This window comes from Gossypium raimondii, chromosome 10 (genome assembly GCF_025698545.1).
Source record: "Gossypium raimondii isolate GPD5lz chromosome 10, ASM2569854v1, whole genome shotgun sequence".
Classification (NCBI taxonomy): domain Eukaryota; kingdom Viridiplantae; phylum Streptophyta; class Magnoliopsida; order Malvales; family Malvaceae; genus Gossypium; species Gossypium raimondii.
This window is the reverse complement of record NC_068574.1, coordinates 2,931,104-2,954,482: the sequence shown is the minus strand read 5'-3', so window position 1 is coordinate 2,954,482 and position 23,379 is coordinate 2,931,104. Positions and strand designations below refer to the sequence as shown.

The 23,379-nt window shown below is 32.8% G+C and overlaps 2 protein-coding genes and 2 pseudogenes across 2 annotated transcripts; 3 read left to right on the top strand and 1 right to left on the bottom strand.

The window, feature by feature from the left end:
• The first annotated feature begins 2,182 nt into the window (after positions 1 to 2,182).
• LOC105777180 (epidermis-specific secreted glycoprotein EP1-like) lies at positions 2,183 to 3,682 on the top strand (annotated as a pseudogene).
• A 4,416-nt stretch (positions 3,683 to 8,098) lies between these two features.
• Positions 8,099 to 9,422, top strand: LOC105774982 (epidermis-specific secreted glycoprotein EP1-like; annotated as a pseudogene).
• A 4,751-nt stretch (positions 9,423 to 14,173) lies between these two features.
• Positions 14,174 to 18,053, top strand: LOC105776846 (protein LIGHT-DEPENDENT SHORT HYPOCOTYLS 10). The gene is made up of 2 exons (XM_012599785.2): positions 14,174 to 14,886; positions 17,687 to 18,053. The coding sequence occupies exon 1, from the start codon at positions 14,303 to 14,305 to the stop codon at positions 14,849 to 14,851; it is 549 nt and encodes a 182-aa protein (XP_012455239.1). The 5' UTR covers positions 14,174 to 14,302; the 3' UTR covers positions 14,852 to 14,886; positions 17,687 to 18,053.
• Positions 18,054 to 19,027: 974 nt separating this feature from the next.
• On the bottom strand, positions 19,028 to 22,694 carry LOC105776845 (trihelix transcription factor ENAP1). The gene is made up of 2 exons (XM_012599784.2): positions 21,392 to 22,694; positions 19,028 to 19,437 (listed from the first exon to the last, which is right to left on the bottom strand). Exons 1-2 carry the CDS (start codon positions 22,287 to 22,289, stop codon positions 19,424 to 19,426), a joined length of 912 nt encoding a protein of 303 aa, XP_012455238.1. The 5' UTR covers positions 22,290 to 22,694; the 3' UTR covers positions 19,028 to 19,423.
• Between the last annotated feature and the right edge of the window lie 685 nt (positions 22,695 to 23,379).

The window sequence follows — 23,379 nt, the reverse complement described above, 5'->3', positions numbered from 1 at the left end:
CCAAATCATATTTATATTAAAATAAATTTACTAATTTTACCTTAATTAATTCTATGCAACTCATTCATTTTAAAAACGTTTGACGAAATTTATATGTAATTCTATTTTACCTTTTATAAACGATTTTGCTTTATGACTAATTTAGTAAATTTATAATTAAAAAATAAATTATTTACGTCTATAATAGACTAGATCATGGGTTGGGTCACCCACTCAAATTCAAAAACCCGTCGGAAAAGTGGGAGAGTTTAGACAAAAATATAGACTCAAAAAATATGTTTAATTTTTTTTGCTACTATTTTGTTGTTATTGTTTGAATATTTTTTAACTCTTATTTTATTAAATATGTATCAATTAAATTTTTTCTTCACCCCGACTCGAATTTTAATTAAATAAATTTTGAATATTTTTATTTAAATTTAATTAGAAAATATATAAATAATAATATGAAATTATATATGTTATTATTACAATATTATGAATTATTAAAAAGAAATAGAGGTACAACTGATTTTTTTTACCAAATATTACACGGTTATTTTCTTTTTGCTAAAATGAGGTAAAATAATATATTTGTTTGTGTTAATAAACCAAATGCAAATTAAAATAATATTTACTTTGTTATATTTTTAATTAATATAATTTATTTTTAATTTTAATTCAAAAATGGGACTACTTTAAAAATAACTAAAAAACAGAAATATTTTAGAAATTAAATAAATATCATAGAACTCAATGTTTTAATATATACTTTCGTTTCTTCTTTTATATTATATATATATCTATATGATATATATGATATGTGTATGTATGCTATCATATATATATAATAAACAAAAAATTAAAGCAATTTAAATCAAATTATTATGTGATGCGATTAATAGGGTATATAATATGGTAATTAAATTAAATTAAAATGTTATATAATATAATTAAATTAAGTTAATAGTGGGTCCATAATTATAGACTAAAAAGTTTCTTAAAAGTTAAATCAATGTTTTATTTATAAATGCAATTTTAATATAATTCTTATTTATAATTGTTAGAAATTGTATTTTTTATACTCTTTAAATGTTTACATAAATTATGATACGATATATATATTTAAATGATTCACATGATATATTTGCTATATTTAAAAAGAATTAAATATAAAATAGAAATATTATTATTAATGGTAAAAAAACTCATATTTAAAATTCAATTTAGAAAACGAGACCTCTATCTAAAAAAGCGTTAGCCTTAACTAAATAATCCGGTCGTTCATCATGAGATTCGGCAGTTTATATTTGGAAGAGGCTGTGATAAAGCTAGATGACCCTTAAATTTAAATAAGTTTTCATCAATATTTTTAAGAGAAGATTGACTACTAAAGACTAAGTAAAACCCTTAAAATAGTCCTCAACTTTCTCCTTTTTACACTTTCCACCCTCACAATATCACAATCACATCGTTGGCATCCTCAATTTCTGCTAAGCAAACTGAACATTATTAATAAAAAAACACCGACTAAAAAGATCGGGATCATTCATATTATTATTGTCACTGGTGGGGATGGGATGAGTGAGATCCAACTATGGCGATTTCACAAGGAATGGTCGGATAAAACCATGGCAAAACACCCACCCATGAAACCCACAATAAATGTGTCTTTTTAGAAGGACGCTACCTCTATAATGCAACCTTTGTCCTATATTATTATTCTCTTATCCTCAAAACTGTGCCATTGTTGTCCTTTGGTCATACGAGAACCAATTAGCTACAAATCTATCTGCACCATTTTTAATGTAAACCAGCTGGAATTTTTTTTCATCACTAAATTTGTACTATAATTATTGTCGCATTAAATTCAGATAACAAATAAAATGGAAATCATTTGCTCAAACTTTACGATGTAGTTTCAGTTAAATGGAAATTATTATATCACTTTGTCCAAATAACAGCATTGGAAAGAAAATTCCTGTGGGAAAGAGCAAGAATCTAGTTAATGTAGAGGTGAGTCAAAGTCATAATACCACCATTTGGTGATTCAGAACGTGTGTACTCGAATTCACAAAATGGTGATTGTTGATAACCCATCGAAAGAGAACGGCACACCAGTTTTGGGCTCATAGAAATGAATCAAGGCTTCACTATAAATTCACTATTAACGTCATCCCTCATCCACAAAGCAACAAAACCCTTAAACGCCATTGCAACAAACATGCCTTGCTCTTTGCCTGAATTTTCACTTCCCTTAATCACTATTTTCTTTTTAGTCTTTGGTGCTTCGAATGTAGCCAATGCCATCGTTCCACCCTCTAGTACTTTCAAGTATGTAAACGAAGGTGAGTTTGGAGAATACAGTGTTGAGTATTTGGCAGACTATCGTCCTCTACTCACTTACTTATTCCCATTCCAATTATGCTTCTATAACACCACTCCTAATGCTTTCACCTTAGCACTAAGAATGGGCAGTCCCCGATCCGAGTCAATAGTGAGGTGGGTTTGGGAAGCCAACCGAGGAAGGCTTGTTCGTGAAAACGCCACACTAACTTTCGGGTCTGATGGAAACCTAGTGCTAGCCGATGCTGATGGCACTGTAGCATGGCAAACGGCCACTGCCAACAATGGTGTTGTGGGATTGAAGATACTCCCAAATGGTAACTTGGTTTTGTATGATAAGAAAGGCAAATTTATTTGGCAGAGTTTTGACCACCCGACAGACACGCTTTTGGTGGGCCAAACCCTGAGATCTAATGGTCCAAACAAGCTTGTTAGCCGCATGTCTATTGCCGATGGCTCCGAAGGACCTTACAGGTTTGTTATGGAGCAGAGGTTTTTAAAGATGTACTACAAAACCAAGAATTCAGCATCGCCTTTGCTCTATCATAGGTCCGATGAGTTTGTGGGCAAGGTTCTTTAGCAAACCTTAAATTTTACTGCAAACCTGAGACCGAGCAAGCTTATACTTACGAGCTGGGGTTCACATTTGATATGAAAGGCTCTACTAGTTCAGGAACCTACATTTTTTCAAGGCCTAAATACAATAGCACTTATTCTTTGCTTCGAGTGGAACCAGATGGTAACCTTAAGAGCTACACATTCAATGAAAATGTTGATTGGGGAGCTTGGGAGACCACGTTTAAACTCTTTGATGGTGATGATCATGAAAGCCTGTGCAACCTACCAAAGAAGTGCGGTTCACTAGGAATTTGTGATGACAATCAATGTGTGGCATGTCCAAAGCCAAAAGGTTTGACAGGGTGGAGCCAAAGCTGTGCCCCACCGGCATTATTGCCATGTAAAAGTGCTGCTAACGTGGGTTATTATTAAGTCGTAGGTGTTGAGCATTTCACTAGCAAATATACAGAAGGAGATGGCCCCATGAAGTTGAATGATTGTAGAGTTAAATGCAGTAATGATTGTGGGTGCTTAGGGTTCTTCTACAGGGAGGAATCCTCCAAATGTTTGCTGGTTCCTGAGCTTGGTACTTTGGTTAAGGTAACCAATCTTGCTCATGATGCCTACATCAAGATGCCAAAGTAGATTTCTCTGTTTGGAAGCAGGAAGCTTGAACACACACGCAGTCGAATATATATTTGTAAAATTAAACAACCAAATCTTTGTTGATTTTCTTGTCCAATAAGGCAATAACAATGTATGTAAGCCATCTGTTTGCCAAATATACCTCAGTTGCTCACCTTACCTATGCATACTTATTTAAGCTACTTAATTAATTCATTTCATCCTATCATATAAAACATGTCTAAAACATAATCATATACATGCTACCTTTCAACTTTAACATTTCATCCTATAATTTTTTGTCAAGAATGCATGTAATACTTTAACCAATTACTAAGTGGTCTCATACGAATTCACCTATTTAAGCATTACAACATGCCTATACCAACAAGACACTAATCATTTATGCCACATTTCCATTCCAAAATTACATAATTATAGCATATCACCTATACCAACATTAAAACATATAATCAAATTATGTCAACTTCCATCTACCAATTTTGCAAAACATAATTATAAGCATTATTAGCTTCTAACTCAAACATCCCAAACTTAGCAAAACACAAGAGACTCCACCAAGTACATGCTCTGTTATATACTATCACTATTCATCTTCAATTTCATATATTAATTAATTCATACAACTTTCTATACTATTCAATTCATTCCTTGTCTTGATATTCACTTTCACCCTTAGCATTTTCAACTCAATACCTATTAGTAGCTTGCCTTAACGTTATATAATGCAATATATCATGAATATGTTTTAACTAAAATTAGTTTCGGGTCATAGAAATACAAACCAAAAGCTTGCGTCACTCGTCGTCGACTCGTGTCTTTTCTTTCCCTTTCAACAATCTTGCATCGTCTTTAGCTAAGAATAATAATTCAGTAATAGTATAATCAAGTTCTATCCAAATCACATTCAATTACAAAGTCATTCATATTTTGTAAATTATTTAATTTAGTCTTCTATCTCGATAATCAATCAAATTCACACCAATATGATTCTATCAGTCATAATCATCTATTAATTCATTAAATATCTCAAATTACTATTCATCATATTCAATTTATCATTTCTTTACGATTTAGTCCATATCTCACCTTTTGTACTAAGTTCCAAACAATTCAAATCATATCTCAAATTACTATTCATCATATTCAATTTATCATTTCTTTACGATTTAGTCCATATCTCACCTTTTGTACCAAGTTCCAAACAATTCAAATTATTATTAAACATACATAAATTCATAATTAAAGTATATAACAATTTAAATAAAACCATACCACAAGAACTTATTTGGTTAAATCAACAAGCAAGTTGAATTGCAATGACTAATTGATAATTTTGCATTTACCCCGACTATTTTCGATTTGGTCCATTTTCTGATCTATACAATTATTCAATTCAATTTATCAATTTCAAACCTCTTATATCATCCTATTATATTCATATGTCAGTTCAATTATAAATCCTTAATCCTCGAACCTTGAAAATGAGGTCTCAAATCCGTAATTTCCAGCACAACTACAAATCAGGTCGTTACAATTAAGGTTCCTCTTGGACTATATTTCTTGGAGAATATCCCCTATCATAAGTATTAGGAATCTCCAAATGATATGGTTCAACCCTTGGAGCTAGTCCGAACAATGACATATGTAGCACTCTACCTTACAACTTATGAATATCCAACATAGTTGACTCTTGAGTACAATACTTTATATAAAGCCTATAAATATTCGACATTGAGGGAATCTCTGACATCAAGGACCTTAAGTATAGTAAGTGGGATAGGTGCCGAGAATTTTTGATTTTTTTAAATTCTCTAGCATTGTGGAGCTCAAAGTATAGTAATCTTGAAAGGACCTGAATTGTCCAATAATGATGGAATGTTTGGTCGATATGTATGTATTGCAATAACCAATGCGCTTGCGTGATTTGAAACCTTGTATCCAATATTAAACATATTTTCAACTTCCACCAACAACTCCATAGCAACATCCCTATTTCTCGATGCCCAAACACCATTGCTTCAATATCATAATTTTCATTGAGATCCACCGCAATATATATACACCCCCTTCTAATAGACCTCAAAAATTTATACTTCATGAAGGAGATGCACTTAGTACTACTAGCCTAGATTTTTCTTAGGATCCTCCTTTTCATGTTGTTCAAGCAAGCATCACTGTTTAAAGTCATGTTGAACATCGTGTTAGGTTGGAATATGACTCTATCATCAATCGGATTCTTGTCTCTATTCAAATGAATTTGTTCCAAGAATCGAATGCTATCTTAAGGCTGCTAAATAATATATTCCAAATATTACCAAAAACAAAAACTCTAACATTTTGAACGATTCTTAACAATAATGATTCCAACAACCTCATCGCTAACTTACAACATAACTTTCTTATACCATACGTAGAACATATTCAACAGATGTAACACCAATAATAACAAAGCAATTCTAACAATTTCATCATTTTTAGTAACAATGATTCAAATAACTTTAACACTAACTTACTACATCGACAATCATACACAAAAGCACAACTTACTTATACCATATGTAAAACATATTCAACAACTAGAAAACATTAATAAGATGACATTATCTCCCAACAAACTTAGAAATTTACTTTCAATGTTTCATAAACATAATAATAATGCAAGATTGTCTAAAAAACTAATTACATCTATAATACTACTAATTTATGTATTATGGAAAATGAACACTTAATTGATTAATTGAGTTATGAAACCTTTACACGTATTATAATTTTTGCTGTAGGATTGAGAATGTGAAAATTTTGAGAATGATTTGAATTTTGTATGATTTTTTTACATTTCCTTTACTATAAAACTTCAGAATTTATAAGATAGACTAAGGGCATCGCCTAGCTTAAAGTCAACACTCATAGTTGTCATCTTTTTTGTTAAAAAATAATAATAATGAGCTCGACACCAATAAGATGTTAAGTTCTTATTCCATCACATGACCCATCTTTTCGTACTTGCAAGGTATAAGATTTAGAAGGAAATCATGAAAAGTATTTGTCAGGACCTCGACAAACACTGGTATCAAGTTCATGGTATTATCTTTGGGATAAATATCAAATTTGTACATGAATTTTAGTTCAATGAACAATTTGATACATGATATTTAATTTGGTGCAATTATACACATGAAACTTAAATTGTGGTTCATATGTATACATAAAACTTTGATTATGATTCATTGTACACATTTAAAGAGATGAATACATATGTACGCATTTAAAGAAATGAATATATTATTTATTTTTATATTAGATTATATAATTGTTTTTGTATGCATTATATCAATCTAAAATGGTGCTAATTCGATAATATTGTTAGTGATTTGTAAAAATTGAATCAAATCAAAATTTTATGTATGAAATCGCACAAAATTAAAATTTGTGCATGTCATTGCACATTGAATCAAAGTTCATGTATAGTTTCTATATTTATCACATTATCTTTTCATCATTACCAAAGATTAGACAATAGATTTTGCACATGTCATTCAACAAAAATAAAGGAATTTGACCCAAAGCGAAACTAGGGGGTGGTAGGGAGAATGGTTTGTATGAAATTGTGATTCCACGTCATTCCTATCCCTTTCCAATAGGAGAATGACAAATCAGATTTTTTCTCTTGATTTTCAACTTTTTTCTCCTGAAAAAATTTAAATCCAACTAAAAATGCTAAAAGTCAAGAGAAAAATTTTGATTTGCCATTCACCTATTAGAAAGGGATATGGATAACGTGGAATCACAGTTTCATACAATCCTTTCCCAGATGATAGGAGCCTTAGTCTCCCTAAAAAAAAGTTCAATCATTATAAAAATAATAAAACTACAAATTAATCTATGATAAAATTATATTTTAACCCCAAATATGAGAAAAAATATTTAGTCCCTTCAAAAATAATGAAATTATATATTAATACATAATAAAACTACATTTTAATTTTTCAAAAATTCTATAATTTAATTCTGAGCTCTCCTAAAATAATTTCTACATTTGCCCCTGAGCACCATAAGTGTCGAGATAGATAATCATAAATAAATAAAAAAAACCTTTTCCTTGCACACAATTCAATAAAATATAATAAAAAGTCTAATACCAAAGTCAAAAACCGATTCCACTATATCTCAAAACAAACAACTGGGTCTTCTAAATATGGAAAGACCCATGCAGTACTTTGTTATTTCCCAAATACGTAAAAGTTGAAATGCTGCATACGAATTGGAATCCAACAAATGGATTTACCAGTAATAGAAACTTATAAGTCAAAGTAGTAAATTAAAAATATTAGATCATAAATAAACGTGAATTGGAAAAGAACATTCCTGTTGGCAAAGAAGGAAAGTAATATGGAAAAGATCAAATGAGAGGAGGGTCAAAGATGGTTTACACGTAATGATGATTGTTGAGTAGCCATCAAAAGGGAACTGCACTGCACATCAGTTTTAAGCTCATAGAATTAAATCAAGACTTACACTATAAATTCACCATCATTTTTCCAAAAATGTTATCCACAAATCAACAAAAATGCCTTGCTCTTTACCTAATTCTTCACTTTCGTTAATCACTATTTTCCTTTTACTCTTCTGTTCTTCGAATGTTGCCAATGCCACTGTTCCACCCTCAAGGACTTTCAAGTACATAAACGAGGGTGAAACAGGAGAATTGAGTGTGGAGTATTTTGCAGACTATCGTGCCCTACCCATTTCCTTATTACCATTCCAATTATGCTTCTATAACACCACTCCTAATGCTTTCACTTTAGGACAAAGAATGGGATGTCGACGGTCCGAGTCCTTAATGCGGTGGGTCTGGGATGCCAACCGAGGAAGGCCTGTTCGTGAAAACGCCATCTTTAACTTTTGGGTCTAATGGAAATCTAGTGCTAGCCGATGCTGATGGTTCTGTGGCATGGCAAACGGGCACAGCCAACAAGGGCGTGGTGGGACTGAAAATACAACAAAACGGTAACTTGGTTTTGTACGATAAGAAAGGCAAATTTATTTGGCAGAGTTTTGACCACCCAACAGATACACTTTTAGTAGGCCAAACCCTGAGATCCAATGGACCAAACAAGCTGGTTAGCCGCACGTCTATTGCCGATGGCTCCGAAGGACCTTACAGCTTTGTTATGGAGCAAAGGTTTTTGAAGATGTACTACAAAACCAAGAATTCACCATTGCCTTTGCTCTATTACAGGTCCTATGAGTTTGGGAATGGGCAAGGTTCCTTAGCAAATCTCAAATTTTACTGCTCACCAGAGTCCGAACAAACTTATGCTTACGAGCTGGGGTTCACATTTGATATGAAAGGCTCTACTAGTTCAGGAACCTACATTTTGTCAAGGCCTAAATACAATAGCACATATTCCATGCTTCGAGTGGAGCCGGATGGTAACCTTAAAATCTACACATTCAATGAAAATGTTGAATGGGGAACTTGGGAGACCACGTTTAAACTCTTTGATGGTGATGATTATGAAAGCCTATGCAACCTACCAAGGAAGTGCGGTTCACTAGGAATTTGTGAGGACAATCAATGCGTGGCATGTCCAAAGCCAAAGGGTTTGATGGGGTGGAGCAAAAGCTGTGCTCCGCCGGTATTGTCGCCATGTAAAGGTGGTGATGATAAAGTGGGTTATTACAAAGTCGTGGGTGTTGAGCATTTCACTAACGAATATACAGAAGGAGATGGCCCCATGAAATTGAATGATTGTAGGGTCAAATGCAGCAATGATTGTGGGTGCTTAGGGTTCTTCTACAGGGAGGAATCCTCCAAATGTTTGATGGTTCCTGAGCTAGGTACTCTGGTCAAGGTGACCAATCTTGCTCATGTTGCTTACATCAAGTAGATTTCACTGTTCGAAAATAGGAAGCAAATGACTTTATAATAATAAACAACCAAATCTTGGTTGATTATCTTTATCCAATAACAATGTAATAAGCCACGAGTTTGAAATTTTTGAGTTAAATTATGCTAGAAAATGACATATACAAACCCAAGGAAGCCCACGATTGGTTTAACATGGGATCTTAAATTTCCTTCCCTAATTTGGGCTGAAATTTGAATATGATTTGCTTTCAACCAAAGCTTAAATTTTAAAATTAGATAGGAAAACGAGCCCTTGGCTCAGGGACGAACACCCGAGCTGGTATATGTTATAAAATATTATTATTATTTGTATTAACAAGTCATATCTATATCCTCTTAAATGGATAATATATTTATCTGTAATTAGTGTAAAAATAACGATAAAATTAAATATTATAATAATATTATAACATAAAAAAAAGAACTAAACACATCTTAGTATATATAAACCTCCATTCAAAATTACTGTTTCGGAATAGTTATATTGATGGGTCGTCGATCATCTTCAAGATTCACTCGAAGACAATTGTAGAAGAGAAGGGCCCCAATTCACGTGAAATTGTTGGTATTTGGGGTTAAATAATTAAAGCAATATTCTAACAATAATAAATAGTAAATAATAATATTGGTAGCTGAAGTGCAGCATATCATCTTCTTCTATTCTTTTCTTTTGAGTGACTAAACACTGCAAATTCCCTCAACCATGTCCCTCTGTCACCATTCTTGTTTCGGGAATTTCATTTCCTATATTTCCAGACACCAATACCATTCAACGTATTAGAAAATAAATATATAAACTGCTAGTGGATTCAAATTTAATATATTTAGATTATGCTAATAATTGATACACTCTTAGGGTGGGTTTGGATGGGCGATTAGGTGCGGTGCGGTGCGTTTAGCTTACTTTTTGTCTCACGCTACAGTATCGCTATAATATCCAATCTCACCGCCACCGCTGTTTTTACAATAACCGCAGTGCCTTTTTTTTTATTCCATAAATTATTTTTAAAATATTTATTTTTTAATATTTCACTATATTTTTATTAGATATTTGTCAACTCCTAACATTATTCGTAGAGTTTAAAAATTCTATTAGCAATGTACCAAATATTTTTTTTCATTTAAATTTAGGTCGAAATTTGCTAACTCGGTATATTATTTAGACTGCTTTCATATGACGTTATATGTGATTGACAAAAAACGATAACGATTGGATTAATAATAAATAGGCGAATAAATAAAATGCAAATAAATCAATAAATTCGTGAAATGTGAAAAATATTTAAATTGTTACAATAACGTTTTTGAGATTTTTCATTCTCTTTGTCTATATCCAATGTTTCCAATAACTTATACATCAATTTAATTAGAAACAAAAATATTAAAAATACAAATTTTATAATATATTAATATAATATAATATAATTTAAGATAAGATATAGAAATTGAACTTAATATTCAAACTTTCTAAATCTTCTACTTTATTATTTTGACTAAAGTATTAATTATTATTTTATATAATTTTTTATTAATCTTCACTTACAATGTGAGTATACTATCATCTACTTATAATGAAATTAAGAGTAAATTATTTATTTAGTTACTCAAGTTTATCTATATTTTATTTTGGTCACATTTAAAATTATTATTTTTGTTACTCCTGTTAGATAAGTTATCAAGTTACTCTATTATTAAATGTCTTTAGTCACTCTATTATTGTAAAATTACAATTTAATTTCGACCCCTAAAAAGATTTTTTAACTCCGCTCCGGAAAACTTTAAAATCAACTGGATTGGAACCTGACCTGAACCATTCATGCATGCCCACTTATAAAAGAATCCCAAGCTAAGATATATATACCCCCCACACATTTTGGCCTTTCCTACACCTTTTCTTTTGGGGGTAGGCAAAAAAACTGTTCACAGATATCAATTGTATCATTGAATGCAAGTGTAATTTGCAAAAGCCACCTAATTATATTATGTAATTTAATTTCAAATGTAAAATCTTTCGTAAATTCAATTTTAAATCTCAAAGAATTACATGGTAAGAACAAAATTTCAGTTGTGTATAGCTATGAAATTAGCTAGCCCGACAAAAGGTACCTTCATTTTCAGCACAAATCAATTGCTGAGAGCAACTTTTTTTTCTTCAGAATCACTCTTAAACATGCTATTCTCACTGTTAATTGATTCCCCCTTTTCCTTAAAAATGGATGTTGATTCTGGTTTACAAAGTATATTTACAGATAAAATTATTCTAACTAGAAATTAGATTACATTTTGCTTCTTCTATTAAAAATGGGTATATATTAGATTAAAGAGCAAACTGGTCCTTCTGTTAAAAATTCCTTCTATTTTTATTGTTAAAATTTAATCTTTGTATATCAACATGAGATACATACTATTCCAACAACACGTCGGTTTTAATAATATAAATTGATGATTTTTAATAAAAAATTAATTTAATTCTTAATAAAAAAATAAATGGTTGCAATTTCATTGTTGTTAATTAACTACTAATAATGACAAAAGATGTAACATAATATATATTATATATTTTTGAGAATTTGAATGCCTTTTGCATAGTGTTTTTCCTTAAACCATAAGCATACAAAGTATTTAAAGGCGCCGATAACAATAATTTTATGTGCACCCTTGGAATCAAATCATAAATTCTAAAAGCAAATTTGGCATTGATAATAGTAGCTAAAATTCCCACTCCAAATTTAGGTGCAGTAAAATATGCTCTCTTTTTTATGGGTGTTTATTTTTAATATGGTGTATTTAAATTTTTTTTTGTCTTACATTACAGTATTTAATTTCACCGTCGTTACTGTTTGATACTAACTGTAAGTAAACATATCACTCATAAAAAAAAACCCTAAATGTGCAAATATCAACCAAATAATACAGCTTTGGCTTTTGTTCAACGATAAGAGTGAGATGGATAGATCACATTTTATATTTGCTTTTAGACTTTTTTGCCATTTCAATGGTATGCAAAAAAGGGGGAATTGAACGAATGAGACTAAATTCAATACCAAAATTATAAATGCGGCACAATGTTATAAAAGGTATAGTCCCAAAGTCCCAACACCATGATGGTACATCACCATTTACTGAGGGTTTTGGACCCCATCTCCCATACATGTCTCTCATTTTTGCATCAAACATATATCAACCATAATTTCTTTTTTTTTTCTGCATTCTCATCCTTTCTTATTTCTCTATTAATTAACAAGTCGTTTGGCAGAGGTCTTAATTCGAGTTTCAATCCCCGAATCAGAAACTGAAATGATTTGAACTTATAATTACTTGATTCAAAAAACCCTACTCACAAATATGAGTAACTTCAAATCTAAACTCAAAACAACCTAAAATGATTGGAATCGTCCAAATTAATTCTACCTAAAACTAGCCCCTCCCAGCTAATCGTTTTCAAATTCCATAATATGGTATTTCTTCCCCTAAGGGGATCCTAATGATAGGATAGGTATTAAGTAGAGTTATACAAATCTAAATGACCTGCCCCCTAAAATTGGACATATACTTTGTACATGACAAGTGTCAACAACTCAAATCAACCAAGTTAAAACCATTAAATGGTGATAGGGTCGTAGGCCTAGAAAAACCAATGTCACAAGTTTACAGTAACCACAGTATTGTTTATAAAGGAAAAATGGAAGCCTTTGGACCCCATCTGCTTGGAAAAAAGAAAATTGGAAGACCATAAACACCCTTTTAATTCAAATCAGAAACCAATTAAACTTGGTCTCCAATTTCAACTCCCAATTGCAGATGTTTACTTCCTTAGCTCTTTTAGTCAATCAAAAAAATGGACCCGTAACTCCTCCATATGCATCATAATTAAATATAAATCATTAATTTCATGCATGTTTAATCTATAATAAAACAAAATTGACATAAAAGTCAATGAATTTTTGGTTCGGGTTTTTATCATTTGTAATTGTAATGTGTAGGTTTTTTTATAAATTTTATTAGATTGTTTCTAAATTAATCTGACGTTTGTTTGATTCTTCATTCATTGTGCATTACATTAAATGGATTATACACTATAATTGATCGAATATATATATTTTCACTTGTCTTACACTTATAGTCGTAGTGTCTTTATATTAGTATTTATATCTTCAAATCTTTAAATCAAAAATAATACACGCATAAACTTATATTCTTTGGATAAACTAAATTATATAAGTAAATAGCTGTAAAATATACAAATCCAGTATTATATATCAGTCATTATTACTTCATTTATATAGTGGTTATAGTCCAGATGGGTATATATATATATCATAGTTGTAATAATTTTCTTGCGGAAAACAATGTTTAGTTTCTTCTAGACTCTCCAATTTGATCCAATTTCTTTTCTTACTGAGTCAAACACCACCCACTTTTTCTTTCTTTGAAAAAAAATTAACCCACTAAAAAAGGGTTTAGTTACGGTGGTTAACCCTAGTTTTACTTTCAATTTTGTTACTTTGAACCAAACAAGAAGTCATCAAAAAGCAGTAATGGAAACGTGTGACGATGATGATAATGATTGTAGAGATGATGGCAATGGCAGTGGCATTGGCATAGGCATACAATAATTGTAATTATGCATTGCATTAAAAAACTATTTATTAGTGCAAATAGGGTGAATCAAAAAAAGAAAAAGATAACAAAAGCACCTTCATAGATGGCCCATAATATGTCCCCTCATTTAGACCCCCCAAAAATGTGATTTTCTTCTCTCTCTCCACTGCACTATCCCATTTTTTCACTTTCTTTTTTTGTTTTTTGTTTTTTTAAAATTAAAATACCCCAAGTGTTCAGACAAAGAACCAAAAAATCATGTCAGATGGTGTAGCAAAAGATTCTGCTGAAGGGTCTTCACGATCCTCCGGTAACCACCACCAGCAGCCACAGCCGGCACCGTTGAGTCGATATGAGTCGCAGAAACGGCGAGACTGGAACACTTTCGGTCAATATTTAAAGAACCAGAGACCACCGGTTCCACTATCACAGTGTAACTGTAACCATGTGCTTGATTTCTTAAGGTATCTTGATCAGTTCGGGAAAACTAAAGTTCACCTACACGGTTGTGTCTTCTTTGGACAACCTGACCCGCCTGCTCCTTGTACTTGTCCTTTAAGACAAGCTTGGGGAAGCCTCGATGCACTGATCGGACGGTTAAGAGCTGCTTATGAAGAGCACGGTGGATCACCGGAGACTAACCCTTTTGGAAATGGAGCAATTCGGGTTTATTTGCGAGAAGTAAGGGAGTGTCAAGCTAAAGCTAGAGGGATTCCATATAAGAAGAAGAAGAAAAGGAAGCATCAAATTAAACCCAATAACGTCGATGAAGAGGCTAAATCATCGTCCAAGCAATTGCCTTCTTAGCTCCATAGCTTTGCCCATCTTCAAAACAAATTATGGTAATTTTTATTCCTATTTTTGTCTGCAAATCTAAGTTAATTTCATTAAAATATAAAGTAAAGATTGATTGAATGACTACATGAAAAATACGTAGTTGGAAATTAACAACATTAAATACTGTATCTCAGAACCAAAACAACATATAAGATAAAAACCCTAAACTCTTTACTGCGGAGTGCAAAACCCTAGTTCCAAACTCATGAGTTTATACATAGAAATTGATTTTTCCCTTAATTTCTACAATAAGCTTATTCATTTATTCGAATAAAATTTGAGATTTAATCATAAAAATTAAATTTATTTATTTATTAATCACATCGTTAACCCTTTTAGTATTTTTCATCAAAATTACAATCACTTAATACATTCATGAAATTATACAAATTCCGAAAATAAATCATTAATATAAACTCAATATTATAATTTTACTTGTAAACTTTTGAGCCATACTCTTACTATTACATGCCATAATTGAAAGGAGAAAGATCACACCCTCTCTTTGTTTTCGTTTCTTTCTCTCTCTTCATATCATGCAAAATAATAATAATAATACTAATAATAAAAAAATTTTGTTTTTTTGTGGTTTTCAAATTAAATATTTCTCACGTCTTTACTTGTCCCCCCTTTCTTTTCTTTTGGCTCCTTTCTGATTCTCTTTGATTTTATGCTCCCCATGAATGCCCATGTTGATATTTTAATCATAACTCTCACTAAAATTTGATTACAGGAACATATTATACCAAGTTATACACTATTTCTTTTTCTCTCTAATTGTAGGTTAGAAATTAAAAATAATTTGTTCTTCCATTGCTTATTTATAAATTAATTAATGAAAGGCACATGGAAGGATATTGGGGTAGCAATGCATTACGTATAAATTTTTAACTCAATGATGGATGACCAATCTGGCTTATACTTTGACAAGGTGGTAGTGAGATTGTGTTTGATAGGTGAAATTTCATTTTCATTAAATCAAATGATTTTGTCTACCTAAAATTTATGTTATCAGGTTTAATGTATGATATAAGTTTCTAAACATTTTGTTGGTATTAAGTGAGTCGGTGGGAGAGAGACCAATAAGGGGAGAGATGGAATTTGGTAGAGAATGAAAGGTTTTTGATGTGAATCACTTAATCAAGCTTTTATAGTTTACATGATGTCAAGTTGGTGAGTCTTATAAGTGGTAAACGAGACATTCGAGTTCTTTATTATTGAAATAGACACTTGACGAGATTCTTAGTAGAGCAAAATGAAACAGTGTGAGACATATAACGACTTGGTGAGGCGACATGTAATTTAAGGGGTATCAAAAAGACCATACGACTCATCTTAATAACTTCCAATTAGGATACACCTATTTGATAATATGTAGTTATAGGCTCCAACTCACCAAGAGAGAAAGGACTCATGAATGTACCATTAGGCTCTCTGCACTTTCTAGTGTGAACCTTCCCTTCTCTACTAGGCTGAATCTCTCCCATTCAGTTAACATCAACAAATTTTGATACACACATTTATGTTAGGTTCAAACTCTATTTCATATTAGAGTTAATTTCAGCAAACATCCATAAAACATGCTCCTCATTTCAAATTGGTTCTTAAATTTCAGAATATTCTAAATACATCCCCAAACTATGAAGGTTATACCAATTAATCAAGTCTTTCGGTTACTAAAGCATTTTACTTTTCTTTTAATTTTTCATTTTTAATGTTTTGTTTTTCTTTGAAATTTTTATTTTCAATTATGCCACAAAAGACTTGACGTGTTATTTAATAATGAATGGACTCGATTGATATATCCTCAAAATTTTAAAAATATAATTAGTGTGTTTAAAGTTTAGAAACCAATTAAAACGAGATTCATAATTTTAGAACAGTCGGTGTAATTTTGTGTCCAATTAACTATATTTAATATAAATTTAGCCGTGTCCAAAATTATTATTGTATGGAAAAATTATTTGTAAACTACATTTTCATAGCTATCTAGTGGGAGATATCATCCATTCATAATCATATTGTCAAGGTTAATTTCACAAATAGACTCAAGAGAGATTCTTTGTTAAGTTTTTCAATTTCTTAAATGTATTCCGTATGTGCAAGTGAATAAATTTTAGGTATAATGATAAATTTAGTTTTAGTGTTTACATATTTTGTCAATTTGATTATGTTTTTAATTAATTTTAACCATTAACCTTTTAAAAAAGTCTAATTATTTTTTAATAGAAATGTTGACTAAAACATTAATTTCTTAACAATGCTGAAGGTCAAATTTAGCTCCAAAGAGAAAGAACCGAATTGACAAAAGATGTAAACGTTAAGAGCTTAATTTGTTATTATGCCTTATTTTTAAAATTTTAAATGATGTGTTATTATCTAATTTGCTGACCGAAAATACATCAAAGATAAATACAAAACGAAGTTACTACTATTTGTCATCCCTTTCATTTTACTCTAGATGAAAATACTGGATTTTTTTAATACAAAAATCCACCAGTTTTCTTTATGCTTCCTATACGTATTTCCTTCCTTTTTTGCAAAATCAGAGTATAATTTCCTTTTACCCTTTATTGGATTATGTTTTTAGTTAGCAGTTAACAATAGCCGGTATAATAAGAATGCTAAATAATGCGTGTGAATATTGTATTTCTTCTTTTTTTCCCCTTCCTCTGATTATGTTATTCTAAGTTTATCGACTGGATCGTTATGCTGGCTTCATGCTATGTGTCTGTATGACAAGAATTAGCGTTAGGCAATTGTAATTTGCTGTGAAGATTATGTATATACGTATTATTGATGCAGGATGACAAGGCAAAAGCAGAGAGGGGAGAGAGGAAAGGTACAGAAAAAGGCAAAAAAAGGTTGAAAGTTTGAAGCAAGGGTTGCATTGAGGCATGGCACTTAACAAGGTTATTTTACCTATTTGATGTTGGTTGTCATTAGCAAACCTTGGTAGTTCGTCATGCTACAAATCTATTTTACATATATCATCACCTTTGTAATGTAAGTTTTATACTTAGCAGCATAATGTATATTAAATTAGACCTTAGACGTATAAAATAAGGATATATCAACATTAGTAACGTCTACTTATGTCTTACTTCTTTAAATGTTTTCTCTTTTTCTTCCAACAAAATAATATCATTTACAGTGAGCTATTTGTACTGAATGTGCCTTTATTGAAAGGGCACTAATGTTAATTCTTTGATTTAGTTTTTTGAACGAATTACAAGTTGATTTCATATCATTAAAGATAAACAAAGGTCCAAGCATGGACATATGAACGCCCAATTGAAGACTTGGGCAGTGAACAAAAAGAAACAGAAAAAAGAACACCCTTGAACCAAGTTCATTAACCCTTCTAAACAACAAAAATGGTGGAGGTATGGTCACCATGCAACAATGTTTTAACCATTTACGCAGAGGAGTTGAGTAAATGTGTATCACCCCTTTTACCCTCAGGCTCACCATTTCAATTGGTTAACGAGGCTTGAAAGCAGAAACAAGGGGTTGGAAGATAAAAACTGGACAAGAAACAACAAATGCTCGCATCAACAATCGAACTGCCATCCCTGAACACTAACAAGGAGGCCGAACAAAAAGCAGCTTTGGGAGGCAATGGCACCACCCCCTCCATCCACCAACCATAGCCGCAAAACCCAATCTCATCTTGTAGCAGGAGATATTCTCGGCGGCACAGAACAGGAGCAACCCCTCCTCAGCAGAATCCCACACCTGAAGAGAAAAAGAACAAGCCAAAATGACTCTGCAAGGCCCCACGGCACAAAATCGCTCAAATTACCCACACCGGAAGATCTATTACTGCTACCATCAGATCTATTCTACAGAGTCACCAAGACCACCAAACCATCGTGAGGATTTATTAAACCATAGAAGAGGGAATCAAAAGAAGCAAGTGAGGGAGAAGGAAAGGAGATGACCAGCCACCAGCTGCTAGTGGTTGGTCGTCTCCACAGAGGGAAATAAAGCTTGGACTCTAGGGCCAAAGAAAGCTTAGACTCTAACCCCATAAATGTGTATGATCCCGTTAACTCTTGACTAAGCATATATATATATATTATGTGTATATATACATTGACACATGAATACAGCTATGGAATAACGTTGGGGATTTTAGCCGAGTTCAAAAGAGAGCAATATTGAACACAAAAGAGTTTCTGAATACAACCTAATCTTTTACATTGCAACCAACAAACACAACTTACAAAAAAAAAAAAAAAGGTAATTAGTTTAAAGGAGACTCAACAACTAAAACAAAGGACAATGGACCAAATTAAATTACAACTTTCAGTTTTTTTTCTTTTTTTGTGGTCCCCAAATGAAGGGCGAAAGGCAAAATAAAGGAACTTCAAAAACCTCAGGCAATATTTATCTGCCAACTGCCGGTTATCTTGTGAGTTCTGAGTCCAGTATCTGCTACAATAAGTATAACTATATACTTTCAAGGGATGAGTATTAAAAGTCAAATATTTATGTTCTTCATGCCTTTTCCCACTGTCAAAACTCTTCCCCACTCGGCTAGCTATAAATATCTGCAACAATGGAAAATGGGGCCTTTCAGATATCCACTCTACATCAAATTTAATGTTTAGTAATGCACATACTATCAGAAGGATGATGCATACAATATATAAATCAAAAGTAGTTCACAAACACAAATGCCCCTCATTTCCTTGTACACAAAATCTAGGGATGGATACATCAAACAAAAATACAACATTCTGAGTATTTTTGTCACAGAAATATCACAAAACAAAACCTTAGCAAGATGCATAGAACAACCATTATGCTAAAAAGAGAGGCTTGAATGTGACTTGGGAAGATTTTTCATAGATAAGTATGTACAAGAGAGGACTCACACACGGATCATTTTGTTCAATAACTCAAGGACTCCACCACACAGACCATAATTATAAGGCAAGCTTAAAAGGATCCTTCTTCTGATAGAGGAAGTGCTAACATTTTTAACCATAAGGAAAAATGATAGACAAATCATTTAGGTTGCGCTATGTGCACCACAGATATGCGAGCAATTTAAATGCTAAAAAGCATATTTAGCTCTTCAATCTTTGATGGGCATCAATATGATTCTAGACACATGGTATTGTTGGTAAAGACAGCCAACCTCTGTTAGCTAAACCAGAAATGGAGAAACATCCATTTTCTGCTAACAGGCCAAGAAAATATATTTGACAGATAAAAAGTTTTAGCAGTACACAAAGCCTGAACCTGACCAGCCTGAAAGAAAAAGTTACCCACCTTAAGCCACACCACAACCTTACTTTATACATCTATATATAAGTTTAATGTGAAAGAGTTCCACATACCTCCCAACTAAACAATAACCTGCACACTCCAGGACATTCGAATACACATACCTTCAGACACTAAAGCCATTATAAGCACACATTTAACACAATGGAAAACCCATTAAACCAACAGAACAAGCAACATTCCGAATTGGCTACAGGTGGCTTAGAGGAGCATGGAGTGGCAAATTAGCAAACAGAGCCAACCTCCTATCTAACCAGTCTAGGATAGAAAAGATAGGCAGAAATAAGAGGCAAGTTTCCTTGCATCCTTTTTCCCAATCAATGACAAGATAAGCAAATTTTGTCACTCATGTCAAGAAAGTCATTTCTCGCATCAAAAGGAACAACCAAACCTTAATGCCCTGGTACATTATCTTCAAACTGAAATCAAATACCAACCATTGCAAGTATGCAACTTTCAAGTAATGCACTTTGTGTAGAATATATGAAGGAAGACCAGGTATTCATGCAAGGTTCCACATAACACACACAAAACAGTAGTATAACTATGAATCAGCAAAAATATACAGCCATTTATGCTCAAAAGAAAGCTTGCAAGAGATTCCAATGCAGCACTTCCATAATAAGAATCAAAAGAAAAAAAAGGACATCAAGGTCACACCATTTGGAGAAGAACAGCATCGTTGAGGAATCAACTGTCATTGTTTATTACAAAATTATACCACAAACTGATGCACAACACTCCATCAATAAACATTACCCCTTTCTATTACCAATTCCAATACTGATTTTGACACCCACTGACCAGCTCCCTTTAAGTTCATGTATCAAACAAAGCAAACATAACACACAACACACTGAGAAAATGATTCATTACCAATATTAAACACTACAGCTTTGAACATCTTTAAGTTCTCATGCTAGAGTATAAACTCTCCAAACATAATGTGGGTAAATCCCATAAGAATCAACATTAACAAAACTCAACAAATTAAAACCTTTACAATTGCATTCCATCTAGTGGCCAAAAACACAATAAAACAACTAATCAAGAAAAAGGATGCCTTCAAAAGCCGTGAACAGCTATAAGGCCTAGCATAAATGAAGCCATCACATGAAAATATGTACATTCTAATCATCAATCAAAACACAAATGCGACTATATTTAAAGCTAAGATGGTTCTGTTTTTTTATGAGGAAGAAGAGGCCTCACCACTGGAACCCGAGGATCGTTTGCCACGCTTGATCTTTTCGAGCTGCACCTGTGTATCCATAAACATCCTCATCCTCTGCACTTCCAAATCTTTAGCAAATTGCATTCTTTGTTTCTCCAATTCAACCATCTGCCTCAGCTTCTCCCCTTCCACTCTTTCATACACTTGACCAAACCTTTCTAGAGCTCTTGCCAATCTCTTCATCCCTTCCCTCTCCTCTCCCTCTCCTTCACTTTCCTCTCCCTCGCTTTCCTCACCCTCCTCCTCATCACTTTCCGCAGCAGCAGCAGCCGCAGCAGCAGCAACAGCAGAATAGTTCCTCTTGAAATACCCATCGTCCACAGCTGGCCTCTTCTGGGGAAGAGCAACAATAGCAGTGGGCGCCGGAGGAGTCCTCCTGTACGGAAGCAAAAGCGGAAGAGCCACAGGAGGAGATCCCGGGATCCTCGGTGACAACCTCGGCGACGGCTTCGGTGATATCTTAGGCGACGTCGAAAGCTTCTTAGCAGCAAAATTAGATCCAATAAGAGCATCCAACCGTTCAAAGAAAGGCCAAGACGATGTTAGGGTTCCATTAGAAGAACTTACCCTAGTTTTCTCGATCTTATACTTTTTCTTAATGGTATCAATCCGGTTCTTACACTGCACATCGGTACGATGGGTTTTCTTAGTATGACCATGAAGAGCATTAACAGCATCAGCCACATCTTGCCAATCCTTCTGACGGAGATTCCCACGATTAAGCTCAACATAACGACGACCCCAAGCATCAACAAGGGTAGACGTAGCTTCCTCAGACCAACAATCCTCACGTACAGGTAACGTGCGGGTGTTAGGTGTGGTTGAAGGAGGGGTGATTACAGCTGACTGCATAACGGAATCGGTAAGATCGGCCATTGAAAAAGGGAGATTGAAAAAACAGAGGTAGGGGTGGCGTTTGATTTAGGTTAAATGATAGGGAGAAAGACAAAAAAGAAAAAGGTGGGTTGGGGGGTTATAGAAAAAAAGAGGTAAGGGTTGGGTGGGTTCGGCGATGACTCGGCCGACACATGAGAGGAGCGTGAGAGTAGGGAAAGGGAATAATAGGGTCGCCGGGGATATGTGAGAGGGAGAGCGCGTGAGGTGGGCTGGCTGGTGGCTTGGGTCATCATCGGTTTAGGCTCGGCTACTAGTCCAGTTGGCAATTTTTTGACGTTTCCCCTTTTTCGATGCTTCCCTGGCCTGCTAACGTACCGAAAAACTGCCTGACTGACTTTGATCCTTTCCCGGATTTCATTTTCCCTTCTTTTTTTTTTTAATTTCATTAATTTTCTAAATACCCTTCTTCTACCAGCTTTTACTTATCGCCCCATTAACTTTCTTTTTTCTATTTTTTCTATTCTATCAACTAAAATTGAAAAATTTTTGTTAGGGCATTTAGGTGGACGGTGTCGTTTATTGGTGGGGTTAAAAGGAGATTAACATATTTGGCATTAGGTTAAAGGAGACTAATAAAGTAATAAGCTGTAATTAGTTGTGAAGCGTTAAAAGTATCACAAATGTTTTTATAGTAAGAGTTAAATTTTATTTTGTTTTTCTACTTAAAAATAAGTAAGTTAGTTCAAAAGCATATTAATCTTTTCTCATTAAAAATTTTATCCATTTGTCTTGTTAAAACATGACATAACTAACTAAATAATCAGATAATAACATGTGACATATCATGCGTAAAGTATGCCTACATACAAAAATAATTTTTAATAGTAGAAATTGATCATTTTCTTAACAAAGATATTAGTTGACTCTTTAGTCGGATAAATCTTCTTAGCTTAATATTAAAAAATAATATATAATTTTAAAATTTATTACAAAATTACTTGTAATTTATGAATTTACAAGTGTTGGTATATTAGTTTTTTTTTTTTCAACGTCGTATATTAGTATGGAGGGTAAAAAAAAAATCAAATAAAAGGAACTAGGTTGCTTGTCCAAATCGCATTGAACAGGC

Excerpts from the sequence above, each read along its gene's own strand:
- LOC105776846 (XM_012599785.2), top strand. The coding sequence starts at position 14,303 with ATGTCAGATGGTGTAGCAAAAGATTCTGCTGAAGGGTCTTCACGATCC.
- LOC105776845 (XM_012599784.2), bottom strand. The coding sequence starts at position 22,289 with ATGGCCGATCTTACCGATTCCGTTATGCAGTCAGCTGTAATCACCCCT.